Consider the following 15,017-nt stretch of genomic DNA (forward strand, 5'->3'; position numbering starts at 1 on the left):
CACTTCAGTCATTCACCTTCGAGACAATTAAATAATTTGATTACATCCTAATTTGCAAATATTGATATTTCCCATACTCCCTCACCGGAAAGATGCCAGCCAAACACTGTCGTAAATTCAGCATGCTGCTAACCAATTTTAATCCAAACAAATGCCAGAACTAAAGTAGAAGAAATTGTGAAGCACCAGAATAGAACATAGAACATTACAGCGCAGTACAGGCCCTTCGGCCCTCGATGTTGCGCCGACCTGTGAAACCAATCTAAAGCCCATCTACACTATTCCCTTATCATCCATATGTTTATCCAATGACCATTTAAATGCCCTTAATGTTGGCGAGTCCACTACTGTTGCAGGCAGGGCATTCCACTCCCTTACTACTCTCTGAGTAAAGAACCTACCTCTGAAATCTGTCCTATATCTATCTCCCCTCAAGTTAAAGCTATGTCCCCCCCGAGCTAGCCATCACCATCCGAGGAAAAAGGCTCTCACTGTCCACCCTATCCAATCCTCTGATCATCTTGTATGCCTCAATTAAGTCACCTCTTAACCTTCTTCTCTCTAACGAAAACAGCCTTAAGTCCCTCAGCCTTTCCTCATAAGATCTCCCCTCCATACCAGGCAACATCGTGGTAAATCTCCTGTGCACCCTTTCCAATGCTTCCACATCCTTCCTATAATGCGGCGACCAGAACTGCACGCAATACTCCAAATGCGGTCACACCAGAGTTTTGTACAGCTGCAACATGACCTCATAGCTCCGAAACTCAATCCCTCTACCAATAAAAGATAACACACCGTACGCCTTCTTAACAACTCCATCAACCTGGGTGGCAACTTTCAGGGATCTATGTACATGGACACCGAGATCTCTCTGCTCATCCACACTACCAAGAATTTTTCCATTAGCCCAGTACTCTGTATTCCTGTTGCTCCTTCCAAAATGAATCACCTCACACATTTCTGCATTAAACTCCATTTGCCACCTCTCAGCCCAGCTCTGCAGCTTATCAATGTCCCTCTGTAACCTGCAACATCCTTCCGCATTGTCCACAACTCCACCGACTTTAGTGCCATCTGCAAATTTACTCACTCACTTCTACGTCCTCCTCCAGGTCATTTATAAAAATGACAAACAGCAGTGGCCCCAAAACAGATCCTTGTGGTACACCACTAGTAACTGAACTCTAGGCGGAACATTTCCCATCAACCACCACCTTCTGTCTTCTTACAGCTAGCCAATTTCTGATCCAAACTGCTAAATCACCCTGAATCCCATGCCTCCGTATTTTCTGCAATAGCCTACCGTGGGGAACCTTATCACACGCTTTACTGAAATCCATATATACCACATCAACTGCTTTACCCTCGTCCAGCTGTTTGGTCACCTTCTCAAAGAACTCAATAAGGTTTGTGAGGCATGACCTACCCTTCACAAAACTGTGTTGACTAGCCCCAATCAAATTAGGAATACAATTCAGGTTCCCAACCCCCTGCTGAATTAGTTTAAACCCTCCCGAAGAGCATTAGCAAATTTCCCCCCCAGGATATTGGTACCCCTCTGGTCCAGGTGTAGAGCATCCCATTTATAGAGGTCCCACCTACCCCAGAATGAGCCCCAATTATCCAGGTATCTGAAACGCTCCCTCCTGCACCATCCCTGTAGCCACGTGTTCAACTGCTCTCTCTCCCTATTCATCATCTCGCTAACATGTGGCACGGGTAACAACCCAGATATAATAACTCTGTTTGTTCTAGCTTTATGATTCCACCCTAGCTCCATGAATTCCTGCCTTACATACCTATCCTTTTTCCTACTCATTTCGTTGGTGCCTATGTGGACCACGACTTGGGGCTGCTCCCCCTCCCCCTTAAGGATCCCGAAAACATGATCCGAGACATCACGGACCCTGGCAACTGGGAGGCAACACACCAACCGCGAGTCTCTCTCGTTCCCACTTAATCTCCTATCTATCCCCCTAACTATGTTTAGAATATGATTTATCAGTTTGAAATTTGAACATTGACAATTATAAATACCTGTTGTTTTACTTGTTGAAGCTGAAGTGTTTGCTGACGTGGCTACAGATGTAGATAGCTTTGATGATGTGCTTCGTTCTGATGTTGAGAATGACGAGGATGCAGCTGTTAATGTTAAATGAGGTGTCAGTGAGGAAATCAATGCTCCTGTTTAATATAACATGAGGCATACGAAATGAGAAGGATAAATTTAACAGCATGAATTTAAAAAACCTGATCGATATGGAAATACTGTTGCTTTGATATTTAGAATGAAAGGTTTCATGATCTCAAAATTAACCACTACTCAATATAGTATATGTCGTTTGGCACATGAGCTTTTCTTCAATATAAAGTTTAGCATTACAGAAAATATAAACTTAATGCTGCAGCGACATTTTTTTGGCATCTGCTCAGACAAGTATTGGTAGTCTCATGAAAGAGCATTATTCCATGGTGGTGGATCAATGGATCACAATTGATTGTACCTGTTGAAGCTGACGTTGTTGCTGGTTTGGAAGAGGTTACAGCTGCCTTTGAAACTGTTGAAGTGCTTCCTTCTGAGGTTCCAGAAAATGCCAGATATTCCATATGATTAGAAATGTCAAAAAACAAGGCAAAATTGTTATAGATACTTTCAGAATCTGCGCAAACTCATCGACAAATCTAATATGTTGAACACAAGCAGTTTGATTACAGTTGTGTTCATGAGATCAGTGTTTATGAAATTGTGTAGCTTGACTCTGAAGTGAAAGGGATGCTTAAAGTTTCCCACTGAAGAAACCTCACGAGTGTGACATCAGGGGCGAAATTCTCCCCCAACGGCGGGATGCCTGCCGACTGGCGCCAAAGCCGGCGCCAATCAGACGGGCATCGCGCCGGGCCAAAGGTGCGGAAGTCTCCGCATCTTTGGCGGCCTAGCCCCAACATTGAGGGGCTAGGCCGACGCCGGAGGGATTTCCGCCCCGCCAGCTGGCGGAAATGGCGTTTGTTGCCCCGCCAGCTGGCGCGGAAATGCGGCGCATGCGCGGGAGCGTCAGCGGCCGCTGTCAGTTTCCCAGCGCATGCGCGGGAGCGTCAGCGGCCGCTGTCAGTTTCCCGCGCATGCGCAGTGGGGAGAGTCTCTTCCACCTCCGCCATGGTGGAGGCCGTGGCGGAGGCGGAAGGGAAAGAGTGCCCCCACGGCACAGGCCCGCCCGCGAATCGGTGGGCCCCGATCGCGGGCCAGGCCACCGTGGGGGCACCCCCCGGGATCAGATCGCCCCGCGCCCCCCCCCCAGGACCCCAGAGCCCGCCCACGCCGCCTGGTCCCGTCGGTAAATACCAGGTTTAATTTACGCTGGCGGGACAGGCAATTCCTGGGCGGGACTTCGGCCCATCTGGGCCGGAGAATTGAGCGGGGGGTCCCGCCAACCGGCGCGGCCGGATTCCCGCCCCCGCCCAATCTCCGGGAGCGGAGACTTCGGCGGGGGCGGGGGCGGGATTCACGGCGGCCAACGGCCATTCTCCGACCCGGCAGGGGGTCGGAGAATGACGCCCCAGATAACAACATTCATTAAACTTTAAAATCATGCTGAAGGAGCCTCCATGAGATATGACACAAGATAGCAAGAATCAATCAATCTTGCGTTATGGGCTAGGGTTTAAAAACTCCAAAGTGTACTATGGAGTTCACCTGACCTATAACCTTTTGTTTAATTTGGCTAGGATGAGCACAAAAGCCTTCCCTTCAGGTGTGATTTAACAGTCTTCCTAGACACTTCCTGCACACTTTAATCAAAATAAGCTTTATCCTCAGAACTGAGTTAACATATCTCTATATAAACAAACAGCAAGAATTCTTGTCAATTGCAAACATAAAGCACCACACAGCTACATTAATCTATGTAATGAATTCCCCCTTTAACTGTTCCAATTCAAAAACAAAATCCCATCAACCAAAAACCCATATTTGAGGACATGGACCAGCACTCTGCATTCTCACTTGAATAAGACTGTTTTCCCTTAGATTCTGAACCCGTCTCACCAGCAGGTTGAAACCCTTCCGGAAAGCAAACCATATCTAACGCAACCACCAACGTGATTTTTACTGGAACAAATATTAAAATTGAAAATAGCAAGTGACAGGCCAAAACACTTATTTTCTCTGTCTGAGTCCACAGCAGTCAAATGTTGAAGCAAATCGAAAAACAGCTCACAGAGCCACATCCAGCTCCACCCACACAATGACATGATTGAAGCCATACGATAAGACAAAAACCTTTCTTAAAGGGACACTCTCATGACACTTGTCAAAGTTCTGTTATTAGACTAATCATATCCAGTATTCGAGAAAATAAGAATATGGCTGGATAAGTATGTTTATTGCTTCTGTTTAGATGTCACAGTTAGGTCCCAGATGTGACAGTAGATTTTATAACAACAATAAAAATGGTTAATTATGAATGTGTAACCGATCCGTAAGGTAGGTAACTAATATTGTTGATTTTGATTTCAGTACAAAGAATCAAAAATGTTCATGGCTCTGCTGATGTGCTTAATATTAATGTCTAAAATTATATAATAGAAATGTAAGCTACTCACAAACATGGAACTGTAATATAACAAAAGACCTTGGGCGAGATTCTCTGTTTCAAAACTAAGAGTTGATGGCGGGACTGAATTGGTGGACTTCTCCGATAACTAAATTGCCGCCGGTCCCAGAGCAATTCATGATCCGTTACTGGGTTAGCACCAGTGTGTCATGTGGAACTCAATCGATCCAATGAAAAATGGTGTCCAATTCGCCAGAGTTGGAATTGCCAGTCGAGAGGTTGACAAGCAACAGCCGCATCTTAGCACTCTACTCCCCATACACACTCATCCCAGCCAACAAAGTGGCAACACGGAGAGCGGTACCCCAATCTGCGGATGCCGACATAAAGACCCTGCTGGACGCCGTGAAGGAGAGGCGGGCTATCCTGTTCCCCGAGGTGCGAAGGAGGCTGCCACCCATCGCAGTACACTGGACCTGGGGGCAAGGTGACAGAGGCCTTTAGCGCCGTGGGTCCCACCGCCAGGAAGGGAGAGTAATGCTGAAAGAAGCTGCACGATGACCTCAGGGCAACCAGGGTGAATATGATGGCACAGTGGTTAGCACTGCTGCCTCACAGCTCCAGGATCCTGGTTTAATACCAGTCTTGGGTGACTATCTGTATGGAGTTTGCACTTTCTCCCCGTGTCACAGTGGGTTTCCTCCAGGTGCTCTGGTTTCCTCCCACAGTCCGAAGATGTGCAGGTTAGGTGGATTGGCCATGCTAAATTGCTCCTTAGTGTCCAAAGGATTAGATGGGGTTACTGGGATAGGGTGGAGGTGTGGGCTTGAGTATGGTACTCTTTCCGGGGCCGGTGTGGACTCGATGGGCCAAAGGGCCTCCTTCCTCTATTATCTATGAGTAGGCAGCACCATGCCTCTGGCACCAACCCCCATTCTAAACATCCATAACCCCCCCCCACCCACCTGGAGGGTGACCGAACCCCACTCGCCAGCAGTGTGCAGGCTCCCCACCTGCACCACATGCAAGCACCCATACCAGCTGCCATGGCACGGTGCCCGGGCCACAATGTCCACCAGCTGCCCACTTCCTGTGCTGCCCACATCCATCAGTATAACACTGCGATTTCTGTCCCCACCCCCAGGAGAAGGCGGTGCATAACCGGAGAGAGAGAGAGAAGTGAGCGAAGACTGGAGAGGGACAGCCGGACCAGCGGTCCCTCACTGTCGCAGAGGAGCGGGCCCTGGGCCTGGTTAGTGGGCCTGGAGAGAGGGCAGTCACCGAGGTGGAGGTGGGAATTGGGCAATCAAGCAAGACCCCAGCACGCTGTGGTTTCCCATGGCATACGTGGTATGACCCCCCACACCACCCTTCCCGCCATCCAATCATGCGTCATGTATTGTGTCTTGCACAATCACCTGGCGATGGGGCGGGAGCTTATCGTGTCCTCCGCCCCTGACCCCAATCCCAAGCAGATTCCAGTGACGAGGAAGCAATGGGCAATGACACAAGCCCTCAAACGCCAGCCCGAGACACCCAGGAGCACCAGTCCGGGGACGACACTGACTTCCTGTCACAGTTGTCTCCAACACCCTCCACCATCCCGCAGACACTCACCTCGGGTGGGCACTTTCGTGAAGATGTTCCTGGGGCACTCTCTGATGTGCACCACACAGTTGACCGGGTGCAGCAGGTGGAGGTAGGAACTCCCGAGGGGGCGGATGGTCGGAGGGCAGGCCGACGCGAGGAAATAGCAGTTGCCGGGCCACAATTTGGAGCACACTACACATGAGCTGTGGTACATCAGGTGGAGGTAGGAACCAAGAGGGAGACGGTTGCGGGGGGGGGGGGGGGGGGGGGGGGGGCACGATCACAGGGACCAGCTGCCATCCAGATGGATCTCGGGCTTCTGTAAAGGGTGGTCCCATCAATAATGTAGATGGACTCAGAGCCAGGGACTACATGAGGGGTATCATGGCGGCTGGTATGGGTGCTGGCATGTGGTGCAGGTGGGGAGCGTTTACACTGCTGGAGGGTGGGGTTCGGTCACCTTCCAGGTGCGTGGTGGGGGTTGGGGGGGTTATGGATGAGATAAGGGCACTATTTAAAACTGACACCCTGATCTCAAGACCCCTCCAACGCAAGGCACAGGGTGCCCAGGTGGCATTGGGGTGTTAGGGTACCACCCTGCCCAGAGCCCAACCACTCAGGGGCTCCAGAATCACTGGGCAACTACTCTAAGTGCCTGTATGCCTGGTCCCTGTTTGAGGCACAGGGATTAGACCACATTTTGGCTTACTCATAGAACATACAGTGCTGAAGGAGGCCATTTGGTCCATCGAGTCTGCACCGACCCACATTAACCCTCACTTCCACCCTATCGCCCTAACCTTTTTGGACACTAAGGGCAATTTAGCGTGGCCAATCCACCGAATCTGCACGTCTTTGGATTGTGGGAGGAAACTGGAGCACCCGGAAGAAACCCACGCAGACACAGGGAGTACGTGCAGACTCCGCACAGACAGTGACCCAGCGGTGAATTGAACCTGGGACCCTGGTGCTGTGAAGCCACAGTGCCAACCACTCCGGCCAGTGCATATTAAAGTGTGCCTTACTGCGGCACGTTAATATGCAGATTAGCCAGCCCTGGATCCCGCCCTCAATTGATCTCGCGAGGCGTGGCGAGCCGGGTAAATCCCCAATAGACCTCTCGAGATTTACCAGCGGTGTTACCCCTCGGTTTGGGTGTGGCGTGGCCGTTAGGTTTTGTCCTCAGTGTTTTTAACAATAATAAGCTTAATAGTTTGTTAGTTAGGTTTTTAAAATGGCGGGTGGGCTGCTGCTTTTGGTACTAGCCCAAATTTGGTATTGTCAGAGAGCAGCAAGATAATGCTGAGTTTTTTACCCGACGTTATCACACTGGAGTGTACATGAACAGGAGGACTGTGGGCCCAATTTCAAATAAAATTTACCAATTCAGTGAGATAGGAAATTAAATTGAAAATTCTCATTGCTCATCAAGGTATCCAAAAGCCTACGATGTTAATATTTAAGTCGAGAATAATATTTTGGCAAAAGAAATGTAACGCTAATCACATGCCAGAAATTGGGAAAGCACAAAAGGCTTTTGCAGTTGAAAGATATTTGCAATGGACAGTTTAAGATTATTGTCTCTTCCTTCATTGCAGTATGATTTATCAGAAAGAAGGCTGAACATTGACATTTCGAAGGAATTGTGAATACCTGTTGTTCCACGTGTTGAGGCTGAAGTGGTTGAAGATGGCTGTGTTGATCTTTTTTCAGATGTTGAAGATGATGACGGTGTAGCTGTTGATGTTAAAAGAGTGTCAGTGATGAAAAACTCCTGTTGATTGTACTGTATAGCTCATCGAATGAGGAAGGTAAGTTTAATGACATGAATTGGAAACATGAAAACATGAAAATAATGGCCTGGATGGTAGGCCAGCCAAAAGTCCATTAGCTTTCAGTGGGACTGGAATATTCTGGCATTAGACAGGGCCAGAAAGTCCTGGCCAATGTCAGTTTGATAGTTATTATGAGATTATAATTGATCTCAAAGTTAATCACTGCACAATTATTTTAAATAGGTTCTTGCATGATGTTTTATTTAATTTAAAGTTTACCATTTCATAGAACATAAAATGTGGCTGGCTCAGAAAGTCATTCGATGAATTCAATATCAAAGAAGGTATTATCAACATTTGTAATTTATCCTGTCCATAATATTGGATAGTTAGATTGCAATAGATACCTGTAGCTGATGCTGGAGAAGAGAACACAGTTGTGAGTGCCTCTGTTGAAGTGCTTCCTTTTACGCCTCGAGAAAGTGTCACATATTCTAAGACAGGATTATAAAAATGTCAAATAAATAGGCCAGTGCTCTTCTGGGTACCATCATAAATTGTGCAAACTGTCTAAAAACGGCAATGAGTTAAACTTTAATAGTTTGATTACAGCAACTTTCACCAGAATAATAATTATGCAGTTGGATAGTTTGAAATTGAAATGAATCAGATGCTTATGGTTTCCCACTGAAGTTAGCTTTTGTGATTGTGACATAGATAGATAGATAGAATTTACAGTGCAGAAGGAGGCCATTCAGCCCATCGAGTCTGCACCGGCTCTTGGAAAGAGCACCCTACCCAAGGCCAACACCGCCACCCCATCCCCATAACCCAGTAACCCCACCCAACACTAAGGGAAATTTTGGACACTAAGGGCAATTTATCATGGCCAATCCACCTAACCTGCACATCTTTGGACTGTGGGAGGAAACCGGAGCACCCGGAGGAAACCCACGCACACACGGGGAGGATGTGCAGACTCCGCACAGACAGTGACCCAAGCCAGAATCGAACCTGAGACCCTGGAGCTGTGAAGCAATTGTGCTATCCACAAGGCTACCGTGTTGCCCCAATGAGACAGCGTTGTTCCTTAAACTTTGAACTTCTGGTCAAAGCTGCCTGTTGTTGGTCTAGTGACATTAGTTATTAGAGAAAATAAGAATATGACTGGATCAGTAGGATCATTGATTTTCTTGACGCATCAAATTGGGATTGAGGATGTGACTGTAGGAGCTAGTTTTTGAAATCTAATCAGCACAATCACAAATATGTTTTCTAGTTAGAACTCATTGAGATATGGAGATGAAATTAGAAATTTTGATACAGACTTCCGGTGACGGTGATGTGCTGAGAGAAGCACATCAGGTGGCTCTCCTCCAGAACAGAGCCAGATTGGCACTTTTAGTTGAAATTAGTCCAAACATTCAGTCGCATCTCACCCACAATTAAGAAAGGGAAAGGACAGAACCATCATTCCAGCAAACGGGAGCTCGAAAAGCCGGAGACAGCAGGAGCAGAGGAAAAGGCCATGAACGCTTGGGTGGACCTATGAGGTGAGAGGTCCTTGGCCTACCCGGCGAGAGGGAGACACTGAAGTCCTGAGGCAAGGCAACAGTGAAGACGAAGACGAAGAGAAAAGAATGATGACGGACACACACTATGTTTGTGCGGGACTGTACTACCTCGCTTTGATCAGAAAGATCAGGTCACAGGGAAGGGCGAGGGCAGGTGAGGCATAGACAGAGGAAACGGATAGTTAGTGGGCATGGGACATGGGAAAGATCAGCCCCGGGCAGGGGGACCACCACACTAGCAATGAAGGCTAGTACAGGAAGAATTAAAGCAAGGGGGGCCGCGGCGCACCTCCCAGCAGTGAGGGAGCGTCTGGAGTGGTGTATCACAGGTGCAGGGAGGGGGAATTTAAGGCGGGAGGTGGGAATGGGGGGGGGGGAACATGGGGGAGGAGGTATCGGGGTCCGGGGGGGAGAAGGAACATAAGAGGAACACAAGAAGAAGAACTGTAAGGCTCTCAGATTGGTTTCAAAAGGTAAGGTGCAGGTTGAGGGTAGAAGTTGGTGCCGCAAGCAGCCAATTTGGAGGGGCCCTGAGCAAAGGGAAACCCCCGAGTGTAGGGGCGCACCGACGTGGCGTACACACAGTTGGCGGCCATGTTGGATGCCGCCTGGACAAAGGGAAACCCCGGAGCGCAGGGGCCCGGCCTCATGGTGAGAGCGGCAACCACGGCCATTTTGGACAGCCTGCTAACAAAGGTAAACCCCGGAGTGCAGGGGGGCGTCTACCAGGTAAGTATGATTGATCCTGCAGTAAGTGGGAGGACAACTAAAACCCACCAGGATTGTCACCTGGAATGTCAGGGGACTTAACGGCTCAGTGAAAAGATGAGTCTTCGCCCATTTAAGAAGTTTGAAAGCCAACATAGTTTGCCTCCAAGAACGCACCTGAGGGAAAAAGACCCACTGCGGATAAGGAAGGGATGGCTGGGACAGACAGACTATTCATGCTACAGGACAAGAGCCAGGGGAGTGGCATACTGATTAGTAAGAGGACAGTGTTTACGACGACAAGGATGTTCACGGACACAGGGTGGTGGTATGTCATGGTCAGTGGTGCCCTAGACGGGGCACTGGTAGTCCTGGTAAATGTGTACTCTCCCAACTGGGACAACACAGACTTTATAAAGAAGACCTAAATAGATATCCTCGACATCGACACACCCTGACTGAACATGGGGGTGGACTTTAACTGTGTACAGGACACACTGACAGACTGATCAAACCCCAGAACGGTGAAAAAGACAGGCATGGCTGGGGAACTGGGAGCATTCATGGAGCAGGTGGAGGCAGTGGACTCATGGCAGTTCCTACATCCTGGTGAGAAGAAATTCTCGTTCTTCTCTCCGGTGCACAAGTATACACCTGCATAGCGTGTGAATCCTGGGAGAACCCCCATAGGCTGGGCAAGATCCAGAATGCATATTTAAATGAGCCATTTAAATGAGTCATTTAAATTCCTGGGCGCCAGACTCACCTGGTGCCCGGAAGCCAACGACTGTGCCAGTGAGCCCTCACCAGGGTGCTATTTGGGCTGGTCCCCACAAACGTGCAGCTCGGGTAATAGCACTTTGGAGACATCCCACAGGGCATTAGAGAACCTGGGCGGGATTCTCCGACCCCCCGCCGGGTCGGAGAATCGCCGGGGGCTGGCGTGAATCCCGCCCCCGTTGGTTGCCGAATTCTCCGGCACCGGATATTCGGCAGGGGTGGGAATCGCGCCGCGCCGGTTGGAGGGCCCCCCCCCCCGGCGATTCTCCGGCCCGCGATGGGCCGAAGACCCGCTACTGGAATGCCTGTCCCGCCGGCGAGAATCAAACCACCTCTCTTACTGGCGGGACAAGGCGGCATGGGCGGGCTCCAGGGTCCTAGGGGGGGCGCGGGGCGATCTGGCCCCGGGGGGTGCCACCACGGTGGCCTGGCCCACGATCGGGGCCCGCCGATCCGCGGGCGGGCCTGTGCCGTGGGGGCACTCTTTTCCTTCCGCCTTCGCCATGGTCTCCACTATGGCGGAGGCGGAAGATACCCCCTGCACTGTGCATGCGCGGGGATGCCGTGATCAGCCGCTAACGCTTCCGCGCATGCGCCGAACGGCAAATTCATTTCCGCGCCAGCTGGCGGGGCACCAAAGGCCTTTCCTGCCAGCTGGCGGGGCAGAAATCAGTCCGGCGCGAGCCTGGCCCCTCAAGGTGAGGGCTCGGCCCCTCAAGATGCGGAGAATTCCGCACCTTTGGGGTGGCGCGATGCCGGACTGATTCGCCCCGATTTAGGCACCGGTCGGCGGACATCGCGCCTATTGCGGAGTATCCCGCCCCCTGAGTGGGCAGGGACACAGGTGGTATTCTGGGACCTGGGCACCTTGGCATTACCAGACGGGCATCCTGACAATGCCACCTGGGCACGTTGCATTGCCAAATGGGCACTGCCAGGGTGCCAGGGTGACACTCCCAGGGTGCCACAAGCATTTTCAAAGTGCCCTGCTGGTGGTGCCAGGGATCCTGGATGACAGGTTGTATCTGTCAGCTGTTGATCCCGGCGGTGACTTACCAATAGGCAAGCGAGTGTCAGGGAGAGTTCCCAGTGGCCTAGAGTAGGTTTGGGGGTGAAGAGGTGCAGAAAGCTGGAGATCGGGAGAAGACAGGGATGGGGGGAAACGATTGGGACTGCAGTGGAAATTGGTGCCCGAATCTGCAATCAGCTCACCAGTAGGAAATCTCTCTGAGTGTGGCTTTGGTGGGGAGAAACACCACGAGGCCAAAGGAAACGGCAAAGTGTTATTGAACAGCAGAGTGCTTCTCGGCCATGCAGCCGGCAAGCAACAGCCTGCCGAAACACCCAAAAGTGAAGTTAAGCTATTTTCCGCTGAATCGTGCACCATGAGGTACAAACAGCAGCATCGCCAAGTTGAATTCAAGCATGTTCGATGACTCCATTGCTCACTAAAAATGATTTTGGAATGGTATAGTTTACAGCTGAAGTGAATGAGATTCTTGTATGATGCCATTGAAGGAACGTCAATGATAACTGATACATGAAGCCCTTAAAGATGTTGGGACGAGTCATTTCTATTATTAGGAAAGATATGAATGTCACTGCATGTATATGTTTATTGATTTTGTTATGACATCAAATCTTGAATGAAGAAGTGATTGTAGACATTGTGACAAGAAGCACAAACATCCCTGTGTTTTATTCGCTTCAGTTCATTTGTGAGATTGCAAAATGGGATTTAAAAATTTGAAATGTGTCCAAGAATTCAAACATGTTGATGGTTCTAGAAATGTCCTGACATTTGATGGCTGAACTGATATTGTAGCAAATAAAATGTAAAGGTATTTACAGGCAGGAAATCATGAAAATATGGAAGGCTGTTACGATTTCACATATTAGATTATGATATTCAAGTTAAGACTTGTTCACTTATTGTTTAACATATGAGTTGTCAGTTAGAGGTTAAAAATTGGCAATTCGATAGCATTGAAAATACCTGTTGATGTTGAAGCTGAAGTGCCGAAAGCTGTGGTTACCATTGTAGATGGTTCAGTTGATGTTGAAGTCGATGGTGATGTTGCTGTTGATGATAATAGAGTTGTCAGTGAAGTGAAGTAATATTCAAATTAATTGCAGACAAAAGTGCATAAATTGAACAGTACAAAATTCAATAACATGAAATAAAGTCATGAGAGATTTTAAAATTTTCAAGTGCTCTGATACTTATTCGCAGTCTACCCTGGATCTCCAAGTTAAGGAATACCAATTGTATTCTTAAGTACGCTGTTACAAGATGTTTTGCTGTTAATATAGTTTTCGACTACAAGGAGTACAAACTTGTCTGCTCAATTTTATTTATTGAGTTTTCAAAATATCAGGGAATATCATTGGTTGCATTTCTTTTACGCTAAAGGAGTCACCAACATTAGTCAATTATCCTGTCAATAATATTGCATTGGTACATTGCAATCGATCATACCTGTTGACGCTGCTGTTGTAATTGTTGGTGAAGTGAACACAGTTGTGACTTCTTCTGTTGAAGTGCTTCCTTTCAGGGTTCCTGAAGATGTCATATATTCTAATCAGAGAAATGTCAATAAACAGTGAAAATCCCTCCTTGGTAACATAATAAATTATGAAGAATAAACAATGATGTCACCGTGTTGAATTCAAGCAATTCAATTACTGCATTGTTCACTATCAATGATGATACAATCATATATTTTGCATCGGGAGAGAATGAGAAAATGAGACGGGAAAATTTGAAATCTGTGCATTAATTCAAATATGTTGAAGGTTTTGAAGATGTCCTGAATTTTGATGGCTAGGCTGATATTTTGAAATACCTTGTAACAAGACATTCCACTTTTAACATAGTGTTTTCCACTGAGGGAGCATCAACTTGCCTGCTCAATTTTATTTATTGAGTTTACAAAATATCAGTGAATATCATTGCTTGCATTTTGTATCGTGCAAAAGGTGTCATCAACATTTGTAATTTATTCTCTCAATAATATTGAATTGCTACATTGCAATAGATCATACCTGTTATCGCTGCTGTTGTAGTTGTTGGGGAAGTGAACACAGTTGTGACTGCTTCTGTTGAAGTGCTTTCTTTTGAGGTTCCGGTAGATGTCATATATTCTAATGATACAAATGATAATTAACAGTGAAAAACAGTTCATATGATAAATTGCGGACGCAATGCAGCATTCATCTTGTATCCGGCACGGACCTGGGCGTAACGGGTGAATCCTGGGAGAACCCCCAATAGGCTGGGAAAGATCCAGAATGCATATTTAAATGCGCCATTTAAATGAGTCATTTAAATTCCCATGCGCCAGATTCACCTGGTACCCGAAAGCCAACGACCGTGCCAGTGAGCCCTCACCAGGGCGCCATTTAGGGCTGGTCTCCACAAATGTGGAGCTCGGGTAATAGCACTTTGGAGACATCCCACAGGGCATGAGAGACCCTGAGTGGGCAGGGACACAGGTGGTATTCTGGACTTGGGCACCTTGGCACTACCAGACTGGCATCCTGACAATGCCACCTGGGCACCTTGCATTGCCAAACGGACACTGCCAGGGTGACATTGCCAGGATGCCACAAGCATATTCAAGGTGCCCTGCTGGTGGTGCCAGGGATGCTGGATGACAGGTTGTATCTGTCAGGTGTCGATCCCGGAGGTGCCTTGCCAATTGGCAAGCGAGTGTCAGGGGGAGTTCCCAGTGGCCTAGAGTAGGTTTGGGGGTGAAGAGGTGCAGAAAGCTGGAGATCGGGAGAAGACAGGGATGGGGGGAAATGATTGGGACTGCTGTGGAAATTGGTGCCCGAATCTGCAATCAGCTCACCAGTCGGAAATCTCTCTGAGTGTGGCTTTGGTGGGGAGAAACACCACGAGGCCAAAGGAAACGGCAAAGTGTTATTGAACAGCAGAGTGCTTCTCGGCCATGCAGCCGGCAAGCAACAGCCTGCCGAAACACCCAAAAGTGAACTTAAGCTATTTTCTGCTGAATCGTGCACCATGAGGTACA

At 48.4% G+C, this 15,017-nt stretch overlaps 1 protein-coding gene across 2 annotated transcripts in view; it reads right to left on the reverse strand.

Annotated features, from left to right (window-relative positions):
• The window catches only part of LOC140389708 (uncharacterized), a 287,989-nt gene that overhangs the window by 263,312 nt on the left and 9,660 nt on the right, over window positions 1–15,017 (reverse strand). The window contains exons 13-19 of one of the 2 annotated variants that reach the window (XM_072474125.1): window positions 14,026–14,124; window positions 13,460–13,558; window positions 12,977–13,060; window positions 8,326–8,412; window positions 7,797–7,880; window positions 2,508–2,579; window positions 2,041–2,145 (exon numbers count right to left, since the gene is read on the reverse strand). In XM_072474125.1, the coding sequence (XP_072330226.1) occupies window positions 2,041–2,145; window positions 2,508–2,579; window positions 7,797–7,880; window positions 8,326–8,412; window positions 12,977–13,060; window positions 13,460–13,558; window positions 14,026–14,124 (630 nt within the window). The remainder of the gene's footprint in view (window positions 1–2,040; window positions 2,146–2,507; window positions 2,580–7,796; window positions 7,881–8,325; window positions 8,413–12,976; window positions 13,061–13,459; window positions 13,559–14,025; window positions 14,125–15,017) is intronic. The other variant, XM_072474126.1, reaches the window with a different exon arrangement.

Source organism: Scyliorhinus torazame, chromosome 14 (assembly GCF_047496885.1).
Source record: "Scyliorhinus torazame isolate Kashiwa2021f chromosome 14, sScyTor2.1, whole genome shotgun sequence".
NCBI classification, from domain to species: domain Eukaryota; kingdom Metazoa; phylum Chordata; class Chondrichthyes; order Carcharhiniformes; family Scyliorhinidae; genus Scyliorhinus; species Scyliorhinus torazame.